This window comes from Cyrtonyx montezumae, unplaced genomic scaffold (assembly GCF_038088225.1).
Source record: "Cyrtonyx montezumae isolate F1298 unplaced genomic scaffold, pur_monq_1.0 scaffold_10, whole genome shotgun sequence".
NCBI classification, from domain to species: Eukaryota; Metazoa; Chordata; class Aves; order Galliformes; family Odontophoridae; genus Cyrtonyx; species Cyrtonyx montezumae.
The window spans coordinates 48731562-48743927 of record NW_027071826.1 but is presented as its reverse complement, the minus strand read 5'-3'; the positions used below and the strand labels follow the sequence as shown (position 1 = coordinate 48743927).

At 41.2% G+C, this 12366-nt stretch overlaps 1 protein-coding gene across 1 annotated transcript; it reads right to left on the bottom strand.

Annotated features, from left to right (window-relative positions):
• Positions 1-224: 224 nt before the first annotated feature.
• Positions 225-11196, bottom strand: RIC3 (RIC3 acetylcholine receptor chaperone). The gene is made up of 7 exons (XM_065755749.1): positions 11064-11196; positions 8627-8850; positions 7607-7685; positions 6025-6118; positions 2009-2154; positions 711-934; positions 225-656 (listed from the first exon to the last, which is right to left on the bottom strand). The coding sequence occupies exons 1-7, from the start codon at positions 11194-11196 to the stop codon at positions 441-443; spliced, it is 1116 nt and encodes a 371-aa protein (XP_065611821.1). The 3' UTR covers positions 225-440.
• Between the last annotated feature and the right edge of the window lie 1170 nt (positions 11197-12366).

The window sequence follows — 12366 nt, the reverse complement described above, 5'->3', positions numbered from 1 at the left end:
AGTCTATTATGCTGATCAGTTAAGAGTAAGAAGGCATACTTTCTCCCCCAGCTTTCTGATAATCTTTTGAATATATCTTAATTTGATTCATTTTCATAACTGGTAGCACACTGATTTATTTATTTTGAGAAAATTGATAGTTTGCTTACTCTTGGACAACAAAAAAAATCAAGAACTGCTCGTTCAGAAACTGGAAAGGAATAAAAACACAAATACCTGAATGGAATGATGTGCTTCAATGCATCAGTCCCAAAAAGCAATGAAAGTGCTTCTGGCAAAGCAGCAATGAGCTGACAAGAACTGCAGGAAAGAGGGCATCAGCTTCTAGTTCAGGTAGATGGTGTGATTGTTACTGTGGGAATGAAGTTAGTACAAGAAGATAATCAACAGTTTATGACCTTTACTGTCACCACTTTGATGGCATCCAAATTTTGTCACTATTATTCAAGTCCTTTTGCGTTGCGCTTTCTCAGCGTGACGGTTTCATCTGAATCACTGGCTTTTTGCTTTTTCAGTGCTGCGTTTTCATTGTCAAACTCCACAAACAGCTCCTCTGGGGTTGGCTCTTCCACTTCGCTGCAGCTCTCAGAATGAAATACAGCATTTTCCGCTATTACAGCGGGATCCTCCTCCTCCTCGTAACAGTAACAGCACTCCTCAATGCTTTGGCTGCGTTGAAGGTCCCTTTCCCCTTCGCTGATGCCAGCTACTTCATCTTTATTCTGCATTAAATCATGACTGTCCCTTCCTATGGTGAGATTAGATAGCAGGGCTTCACTGCACAGGTACTCCTCGTCTTCCATGCCCTCCATTCTTTCTGCCAGTTCTTCTGCGGAGGGCTGGCTCAGATCAGGGTAATCTACAAGGATTGTGTCCCGTTTGCGCTTGAAGCAATAGGAATTATCATAAATGGGATACGTCTCTTCTGGGTAACCTTAGAGATAAAGTGACAACAAGCAGCTTGAAATGTTAACAGCATATAAAAGTAGTGCTAATTTATAACTGTAGTGATGGATGCAGAAGAGTTAGAACAATTGTTCTTAGCACTGACAGTGTAATTGGCAACTACTCAAGGCTACGTATTTGTGACAGCATTTAATGTCACAGCAAGAACATGCAAACACTTCTTGGAAGTTGAATGACGAAACTGACTTTTTAGGGAGCCAGGATTTCAACACAGACTCCAAGGAGCGAGCGTTCAAGCTCTGCTAAAAGCTGTGGGAGCTAACAGGTGAAAACTGGGTATTGTTAAATACACCCATTTTTGTTCCTGGCTATACCGTGATTCATGCTTAACAGACTTTTTCTACAAAGGGCATTATTTCTAAAGCTGGAAAACAGATAGGAGTCAATGGCTTTGTGCCAAACACGCATCATGAGCTTGACTTAAGAAAACAGAGCTCGAGGCAGCTGTTTATGCTTTATATTAGGAAACACTGCTTCCTAAGGAGCAAGGAATTAGGTCTGCATAAAGATGTATTTAGAATTCTGAAAGCAAACAGCTCAACAAGGATGTCTTGAAAATACATTTCTGAAACAAGTCAACAATAAGCAACAGAAAGGACATTATAATTAAGAATATTTAACAGACAGGCTTCCTGGAGTTGTCTCTTACAGTATTGGAGCAAACAAATCAAAACTAAAAATGCTAAGTTTCCCAAAGCATGCTGACTCTGATTTCTAATGGCTCTACAATTTTCTAGAAAATCTAGCCCAGCAAAGAAATGGAAGGGTAAACCCATAGCAGCCAAGACCTAGCAGCCAAAGAAGTGTATGCGAATATTCATATGCCACCTCTAGCAGCAGACAGCACAGACTTTGCACTAAAGGAAATGCTGTCTGCCTCAGAATAATTTTTTTTCCTGTTACAGTTGGAATAACAAACCACTTCTCGCAAAGTTTTGAACATTGTTTTCTGAAAAAGAAAGATGAAGATAGATTCTGAAAGGAACTCAGACTGCAAGCAGCTCTCCTCATCAGGGTAATGCTAAGAAAAGCTCTTGCTTACCTTCCCAATCCTCCATGTAAGGAGCTTCTTCAGCTTCTTTCTCAGGAGAGATGCCATCTATGAATTTGCCCTCTTTCATGACCCTAGTAATTTCTCGGAGTTGCTGAAGTAACCTTTTTTCCTGGTCTGTTGTAACATTCTGAACCCTGGAAGAAAACATTGGACAGCTGAATTCAGTCCATAGTTACTGCAAACTGCTTACAGAGTTTGAGTACAACTGTCTCTCTGAGTAGGACAGGTGGAGGAAATCTAGATGCAGTGTGATCAGTAATCATGGAGTCCACGCTTCAACTCGGTATAAAGGCTTATCCAATCACCTAGAAAGCCTGCAACAGCTCAAGGCAGGCAGATTCAGATAGGATTCCACGGTGTGGAAGACAATACAAAAAGTCCTTGTCTTTTTTAAAAGTGTTAAGTGAGGATTAGAAAACCGTGCCCTGTTTGAAACACGGTAAGAAAACGTGATTCAGAATTAAACTGTATTTTAAATAAAACATGGGCCTGATCTAAATGTCTCACACAAGCGCCAGTCTCAATGGCATCATGCTGTCCTACAACTCTTAAAGATACTAAATCTGCAAGACCTCATTAAGAAGTAAGTCAGTTGGATATATATTGAACAAATCCAGCAACAATGCTGGCTAAGCAGATACGGAGGAGCAGAAAGGTTTAAAACTGCTAAGAAGGTGCAAGATTTAATTTTAATTTGCCCCTTAGAATCAGAGAGGGAGAAGACAGATTTTTAATCAGATTAAAAGCAAACTGTAATTCTGACTGGTTCTACACTGCTGATTCTTGTGATTACTACCAGTGATAACAGAGTTATTCTGAAATGATTGCTACTCCTCAGGTGATGCAATTACTGTTACAACAAAGTGATTCCAACAGATAAGATTATATAGTTATGTGCTATTTTCTATTACAAAAAAAAAAAACCTTATGAAAATTTTATTGCAAAAAAGAAGGAGTTGGAGAGTGGTGACCTGAGCAAGGCACTCAGTGTGGTATAGTAAGAAAGATCACTTTGGGTGATCAAAAATGGTTTCGACTGGTTTTGTTTCATCTGGTGTTTTACATTGTTCTCGAGAGGATGTTTGATCTCTCTGTGAGTACCAATCCAGGCCTCTTAGGAAACAGAGGCTCACTTTTGAATCCCACTGTGTTTTAAACAGGATCTACACCCCTCCTGTTGTTCAGAGAGTGGCTCTCATCATGCACAGAATGCTGAATTGCATCTCCACTGATCTCCAGACCATCAGACAGATCACCTCCAACGTTATTCAGCTGTTCAGTGACTCTGGGTGATTTGGAGAAGACACTGACTAATGATTTTGGATTTAGATGCTAAATATTTACATAATGCAATAAATACATGCCAAAATTCTCCAAAGCTTGCAGCATCCACCCTTTGGTTTTTCCTCTTATTAACTTAAGTGAATAGAGCAGCACCTGAACAGATGCCTTGTGCTGTTTCACAGAGGAATGATGACAACACGATAGCTTCTCCACTAAGGCAGCAGTGCCATACTGGTGTAAAGACAAAGATCAGTGTCACGTTGCTGGTTTGTTCTGTGCACAGTTACACGTGCTGCTGTACACTAACAGAACAGAGCTCAAAAGCCACTGGTATCACTTGCAGCTATCCAGATAGAAGCTGTCTGGCTGAGATAAAGATTAGGTCAGAAATCCTGTCCTATCCACTTCTCTATGCTCCCCCTAAGAGGCACTCTGCCCTCAATTTGTAGAGCTGATACAGTCCCACCCCTACACAGAGTCCCATCAAGTCATGTGGCAGTTTGTGGCACAGAAGAAGGGAAGGCGTGAGACAGCATCTCCTCAGAAGTGTGGGATATGCAGATGTAGAATTCAACAGGCAAATTAATCAGCACACCAAAAGAAATGGTTTCATCAGCTAGCTGCCTTTGACAGAAGCTGTAATAGAACTGCCAAATTAATCCTCCTTTTCTAGACAGAAGTGTATGTAATTTGAATATATATCACCTGGATAAAGACAGACAGATCTATCTGTTTAGCACAGTACAGAGATACGCCAGCACAAATAATAGAATTGATGAATGCAGCTACATATCAGTGGCATTTCATATCAGATTTCTTAATAAGCTGGATATTCCCATTAGAAAGCAGTACTTTCTTATTGCAACACAAGCTCTATGTGAGCATTTCAGAGATCCATTCCTACTCTAGATGTCTTATTTAAAACACAAATTTTCCTTAAATATAGAGAAATCAAAGCCCATGAATTACCTCTACATCATTTAAGGTCTCCAGGAAGATTTATTTGTAGGATGTGGGCAATGTATGAGACATCTGTCTGCCTGCATACAGGAGATTTACCAGGGTACAAGATACTTACGAACACTAACAGGACAGATGCAAGAAGTTCACAGTTTAAGATAAGGTCACTGCTTTTGCTCTGTACGTAGCTTAAACAGAGCTATCATGTCAGTGCTTACATAGAATCCTGAAGTACTCACTAACAGGTATAGCAAAGGTTTCTTGTTCTTAAATGGAAACAGAACGTTTCCTATTGAGCTATTGGAATGTAGTGACTATCCGCAATCTAATATGACTTCACAGACATGTCAGCTGTTTTATTTCTTGCTTCATTATCTTAAAGTAAGCACTACTTAAATTGCACTATAGCCCCTGAATTGTTTAAGATCTCTTTTCCTCAAAAGCTTCAAAGTTTTTTTTTTTTTTTCCCAAAGTTATTTGCTCCATCTAGAGGTGCTTTCCTCTATTTGTTAAAAAGAGTGGCTACACTCAAAATTCACTATGAGATTCCATTTCTGATTTCCCTTGAGGTCTTTAGATCCGTGTATATAAATAGACCAGGTGAACAAAGAAGAGAAATAATACAAATAAAGGCCCTCAGCCAATGGCATTGAGTGAAACAAATACTGCAATGGGCACTGAAGTCATTTCATTGATAAAAAAATCTCATCCTGAGTGACTAAGAGGCATATAAGCCTAATTCTGGCAGCTTAAATCGAAGTATAAAACTCTGCATTAGTTGTCCAAACAGAGGTGAGTCAAATAGTCAAACAGTATCCTGTTTCAAAAACAGTAACAAGGTAGCTTAGGGGTTCTTCAACTGAAACTCAGCCTAACTCACGTGTATTTAGCAACTTGCTTTGCTGACACCACAGCAGCTGCAAGAGGACAAAATTACAAAAGCCGTGACTTGAAGTGAAACAAACGTAACAGGCAAGTTCAGCACGGAATTGTTTCTGGTGGAGTGGTTTAAAACAGAAGCATGGACTGATCCAGGAAAAGTTAATGTGTTACAACCTGAAGAGCTACCTTTGCTTGCTGACTTTGCCTCGATATTGATGGTATTTCCTTTCCCAGACACTGCATTGTCAAGCTGTAGCATTGTCTTGCTACACAAAAACTTGTTACCAGTGTTCCCTTATAATGAAGACTAGTCCTCTCAAATTTAAAACAAACATTAATAAACATATTATTCGCTTAAATCCTGACTTTCCCACTTTTCTCTTATATTTCATTTACTGGTTATGGAGTGGAACTAAATTATTACACAGGCTGTTATAAATCCTGCTGATAAACAGGTAACTTATGGGGATTCTAACAGATATTTACGTAGATTATCATAGCATTTCTATTTAAAAAAATCCATAGCTCAGGAATATACCCTAAAACAAATGATTCTCTTGGGAATCATTCAGAAAATTATTTGGCAACATAAGACAGGCTATTTAAATACATGCATTTTATTTTCAGTTTAGACCTAGCTGGCGTTATCTTCCAAATAATGCACTATTCAAAATGGGAAGGGTAAGGGCAGTTGTTCTTCTGGTAAAGAAGGTAAAGTTGGAAAGAATTATTTATTAGATAAACGCAGACCCCAAGGAGAAAAGACTTGAGAATAATAAGCACCATGCTTAAAATTAAACTTCCACACCTTGAAGTATAATGAATAATTTCTAATCCAAAAGTAATTGCTCCTTAAAATGCTGTATTTTGAAACATACCTGTCATAGTTAGGGCCTACTCTGTTGATTAACTTTTCCATAGCTTCTTCAGTCTCTCTCAGCTTTTCCTGGAGTTGGGTCAGCTCATAGTCAGCTGTAGAAGAAAGAGAATCCCACGAGTTTTAAAACGTACCCTGGCCTCTTCATCACAGGTAGCAAACTGACTGTAAGGAAACCAAAACACACAGCTTCACAAGTTCTCTTGGTGAAACAGTGAAGAGTTTGACAGGGGTAAAGGGATGTACAGAAAGCACCTTTTTTCAATAGCTCCTGAGAAATCTCCCAATAAGCACAGTAAGTGAGCCACTGTCAGTGCTCTGAAGATTAAAGCTAGGAATGGGAATATGCTATTTATATATTCTTTCTTTCCTAAGGGAACCACAGTGGTTTACTGTCTATGGTTTCTCATGGAATTTGCCTGATAAGTCTTTGGGAACAGAGACAAAATGTTACTCAAGCATTTTAATGAGCTTTTAGAAACCATACGTTTGTCAAATGATCACAGAATGGGTGGCACCTGACCCTGCACAGGTGTGCCAGAGTAGGCAGGGACAGCTGTCTATCCATCAGGCTCGCCAGGATGCACAGCAGCTAACCACACAATGTCTGGAGAGCAAAGCATTTCTTCTGTGGTTGTACCTGCTTCTAAATATGTCAGTAGTACAATAATAGTCACACATGCACACGTCTGGGATCCATACTGTCTCTAATTTAGCCTGAAGTGTAAAAAGTACACATGGTGCTTTGTAGCTGAGAACTTGTTCTAGCAAATAGTGTTATTGAGCTCTTCGCATCTGTTGCATATTCCACGGAAATAATTAGGAGGTGTTATTTTTGGAGCAATTAGCCCAAAATGATTTTTTGACTCAGTGCAGCCCAGGCAAGCCGAAAGGCTGGACAATGATGCATTAGAGAAAAAATTACGATTACACTGTTCATAATTGGCACAAGGTTTCCACAATGTAGTACAAGTACAGTGCAGTACTAGTGCACCGAAAATAGTCTATATAATTGAGCGTGTTGGGTGACACAACACTGTATATAAGATAATAACAGCTGCATTAGCTTACTGTTAGTTTTGCATTTTCTATACAATCTCAAGTACTTTTCCTTCCTACTGCAATGTAGCCAGTTAAACACAATGCACTTAAATACTGATATGGTAACTGATAACTAAAACGTCCACAAATAGTTGAACCTATTAACTCACTGAATTGTGGTACACTGATTTTAAAAATATCTTACATAATACTACTGTAAAATTACATATTACAGAATAATTATAGATGAGCATCTTATTATCCATTTGCTAATTATTAACTACATTAGCTTTTCAGCACACAGGCAAGTGAACCTCATGAAAACCCACCATTTTCAAGGGGGCTTCCAAGGCCACTATTGTATATTCTCATCAGCCACATGAGAGTAGGAAGTGATGGTGCAGTAATTCACTTTAACACAGGCTCTTTTGGCCTGTGCTTCGTGCAGTGGAACAGCAGCTTTAAGAGCACATCCAGAACGTGAAAAACCCCGTAAGACTCAGTGGCTACTTAGATGCAACTTAGAAATAAATAGCACGTACTGATTTTCCTCTTCATGTTTCCAGGTGCAGCAGGGGGGCATTTCCGTTCTCCAGGGGCAGTTTTTCCCTTGGAAGCCAGCTGATAAGAGAAAAGAGCCAACCCCTTGATGAGTTAGAGCAATAGCAATATGCAAGTCCCAAAGGCAACACAGTAAAGGACAGAAAGCTAAAATTATGCTAGGAACTAATCACAGAAAGACATCCCCTGCAGCAAAGACAGACAACCATGAAAGATGCCTAGGAGATCTTCTCAGCTGAAAATTCCTAAAACACACTTGGAACAAATTTTATTTTGAAGCATAATGAAAGCATAACTTAATTTCCAAATATTTATCCATTGCAAGAAAGGGCCTGATCCTACAGTTATTCTCCACATACGTGAGAAGGAATTGTTGTCTTGCAATGTGAAAAGTGAAAGGTTCTGAAGGAATTACAGGTGACTCCACTTGATTCTCTCACATCTTCTGCCACTTCTTACCAACTTTGTACGCGCAGCAACACTATCATCTGGCTCTGTACAGAAGCTGCAGGCTCCCTATTTCTTTCCTCTTCTCCCTGTTTGATCAGCTCACCCAATTCACCCAGCTCTTGCCCTAGGACTCTCCTTATCCCTGGAGTGGGTTCAACTCTATGAACATTTATCTGCCTGCCTTAAAACCCCTGCTCAAAGGAAAAAAAACAAATATAATCCATAAGATCTTGTCCCCTTCTCCTTCCTTGAGCAGCAGCTGGCTGTAATCATTTACACACACCTGTTCTACAAAAAGCCAAAAGTTGAAATCACATGCAAAACATGTGGATGGAATTAGGGTTGTACTTTCAACCAGCACCTGAGCTGGATTAGCTGCAGCGTGGTCACTGCAACCTTACAACTCCCACTCTCAGCCAACAGGGTGCTTTTGTACCCCAACTCTCCCCTTTTAAATGCACAGTACAATCCATGACACATACAGTACGTATAATATGCAGTAATTTATAGAAGAATACTATGTGTACATTCAAAATCTTCAATTTTCTTACCTTAAATAAAATGTACAGGATATACAAGAAGATGCCAAATCCATATATAGGGATGATCTGCCCCACAAGACCTCTTCCAGTTGCACCAGTGCTTCCACCACCACCTCCGCCCGCCTTGGCCTTGGCAACTGCTTCAGCAAGGTGAGACCTCGGAAAAGGAGAGGCAGCTCTGCTGTCAGGAGTTGCCTGGTAATGCATCCTTGGTGGAAAGCGACCAAGCTTCCCTGCAAAAACACAAAGCAATCATTTTTCTTCTACTACTTGCCACCTTTTTACATGCAGCCTGAAACTCAAGCAGGTGCAGTTGGTCTCTTTCCTCTACTTTTATTATAAAGGCACCACCAATTTTGAGAACGTAACCTGCAAGACCATAAGTAGTACGTGTACATTCAACCCTCAGTCTAACTAGCTGCATGTACCCAACTGCAGTTACTTTTATTGGAAGCAGGACAATAGAAAATGGCATTACATTTGTTCTGGCTAGAAAACACTGTCATAGCTAAATTCCTAAGCACAGAAAATTGTAATAATACTAGGAAGTGATACCAATAACCTGTGAAGTTCCACTATTAAAACATGTCTTTTCTAGGTGATGACATGGATTCTTTGACTGATTAGGCTTTAACAAAACCGCACAGGCATGCCCCGCTGACCAGAAAGCTCTCAGACTAACTGGGCCCTCACTTGGAGAAAGCTGTTACAGTGCATCTGAATTGCAGCGAATTATTCAAATTATACCATGGAAACCAAAGCATCTTTTTAACAAGGCATTCTCACTGCTACAGCAGGAATTTAACCTTTGTAAAACATCTTACATTCATGTAAACATTCTTTAAAAATAAAGAAAAAAGAGAAGAATGGAGAAAATAATTGGCAAAGGTGAACCTGCACTTAAATTGATTCATTTTACAATTTTCCTTACAAGGCCTTATTTCTGCTTAAAAAAAAAAAAAACAAAAAAATCAATTCAGTCACACATATTGAGGCCAAAAGGATACACACCAATCATTTGATTATAAAAATAATTCTAAAGAAAACACAATGGCTTCTAGCATCAGCTCCTTCTTGTTGATTTTGAGCTTTTATAATGATGTCCTTTTAAAAATGTCCTCTATTGTCAAGATCCCAGGAAAACTGCACAGGAAAACCATGGCACATGCATGACATCGTTGTGTGAAAAGAGCTGCCAAATACATGGCATATAAATGGAAACACACAGATCTGAATGCCACTGTCAATGACACAACCTCTCTCATGCTACTACAAAACCCTAACAGTAGGTGATGCGACTGCTTAATTAGCAGCATGATGTCAGAACTTGTTATTTGTTCATCTTTTTGCGTTATAAAGACTCGCTGGGCACAGAAAAGCTTAAACACAACTAAAGCAAACCTACTCAGACCATCCAAAATAAATCTGACATGTACTACACAAAATTCCAGCTAGGCAAATAAGTTGTTCAACCAATCTTGCGTTCTCCTGCACTCCAACACAATAATTTACCATGAATGTGCTATATCATAACACACATTAAACTACTATAGGGAAAAAGAACAGGTTTCTTCTTGGAAAATCAACTTCTAGAGTGCCGTGCTTCCCATTCTCTCTGAAGATACTATTTCCAAGCTGTTTTGATGAAAAGCCTTCTGATATCATGCATTTCCAACAAGTGGCAGTAACTTTAAGAATGTCTTATTCAAAAGCATTTTTCCCCCAACCGTGGAATAAGTTTTTTATTAACTTCCAGAGTGACACTATTACTTCAAGACCCTCAAACTTCTGGCAGGTAGCTGCGGTCAGCAGGTCACTTGAGAATTGCTAAAGACAAGAGATATGAACTATTCAATCAAGATTTACCCTTCCACTCATAAAGAACTTCAGATGAAATAGTTTGGTCTGCAGAGAAGGTGTAATGACATTCTTGCTATCAAATGGAAAACACGGACAATAAATTCCAGTCTGAAGCTGATCAAATGAGATGAAGTATTACATTCCCAAAGTCAGGGGATGGAGTCAACAAAGGGATGAGCTGAGTGCTCTGCTGATCCACGGAGGCAGAGATCTCCCACACCGTGAGGGAAACTATTTGTGCTCTCTTCTGACGATGGAGAGAGCATTTGTGCTATGTAATTCGAACATCTAACTACGGCTCATCAGTCACCATACAAACAGCAGTGATTAAAGCGGGTTTATCACGTTTGAGATTACGCAATTAAACTACAGACCTGTGCCGGGTGCCTGAGCCTATATTCAATTCAAGAGCAAGAACGCACAGACAGATGCTCTTCCGTGGTTGCTGTGCGTTCTTGCTCTTGAGGAACTGAACACAGGCTGGGGCAATAAAGCCAGCCGGGGAGGGAGAAGGGCAGGCCGGCGGAGCCACGTCTGCCGCCGGTCGGACGCGGAGCAGCGCGGAGGGCCGGCGGCGGTCTCTTACCCTCGGGCGGCGCGGCCCCGGGCTCCCGCCTGCCGCCGGCTCCCCGAGACAAGAAGGTCCGCGGCAGGAGGAAGGAGACGCAGAGCACCAGGCAGGACACCGCGGCCACCCTGCGGCACGTCCAGGACGCCATGGCGGCCCGCCGGGCTCTGCGCACGCGCGAGCGGCGCGCGCGTGCGTCGGGCGGGAAGCTGGGCGGGAGCGCGGGGCTAAGTTCGTCGGTTGCGCTCCTTCGTTTTCACCGGCTTAAGCAGAAGACTGCCACATTAAATTAAGTTACATGGTTTTGTATTTCCATTATATTTACATTACGCTGTGTTACTGTGGCTGAGTTAGACTATTTTCCGTGGGGTCTGGGCTGCGATGACTGAATTTAACTCGCATTCCGCAAGATTTCCCTTTAATTAGGCTTGAGCTGAGAGGAGAATAGCTCTGACCGGTGCTACAGACCACTACAGAATACCACAGACTCTTAAATCACTGCGAAAGAGATATCCACTGTCTGGACAACTGGGACCAGACTGATGATTCCGGCAATTGTTCTCATTGAGCACCTCGGCCCTGGGGATGTAGCAGCCCCTGGACAGGTTCCCACTCACCACTATTGAATTGACCCGGCTGGACCATCACTTGCACAGCTCCGCAGTCAGTCAGTCAGCCGCTCACCAGCTCTCGGATTCCTTGCTGCAGAACTCCTGCCACTCCCCACTGCCGCTCCTAGAAATGAGAGTTGGTACTGTCAGTTCAGTGCTTCGCTGTGCTTCTTTCCTAACCTTGGCACCAGCGGTCAGTGCCTCAAGCGGCAAAGTCAGTAGGTAGGGGCACCAAAAGAAGCCTCACCCTGATCAGAAACACGCAATGAATCCATTAACAACAAATAATTTGTGATTAAAAATAAATTCTTGCTCTCTCATTATCACCTCAAACAGCAACTTTGATCTCTTCATTGAGATCAAAGCTTTCTTGGTAATGTAATCATTGGCATGATGAGATGCTAGAGTTAACCAAACCATCAGTCCTTACACAAAAACAAACTTCCACGACCACAAGGTGAACATACGCTACTACACCACTCTTGTGGGTCTCTTCCAGTTCCATTTTAACTCTTGGGATGCACAGAAATGACAATGAGCACTGCGAGAGCAGCACCACAGCCCGAATCTTTCAGGTGTCAGCTGCAGCTGCCTGAGAATGGTTTCACCATTGGAAGTGCCAAGTGCTGTCAGGGCAGTCAATTCAAAACAAAGATATCTGGGGGCTTCCTTCTTTCAGTGATGAGGTTTGGATGAAGTCGATGACCTTT

Coding starts and splice junctions, on each gene's coding strand:
- RIC3 (XM_065755749.1), bottom strand. CDS start 11,196: ATGGCGTCCTGGACGTGCCGCAGGGTGGCCGCGGTGTCCTGCCTGGTG. Junction 6,119..7,606: donor AAACATGAAGAGGAAAATCA/GTACGTGCTATT, acceptor TTTCTTCTACAG/CTGACTATGAGCTGACCCAA. Junction 935..2,008: donor TTACATGGAGGATTGGGAAG/GTAAGCAAGAGC, acceptor TTTATCTCTAAG/GTTACCCAGAAGAGACGTAT.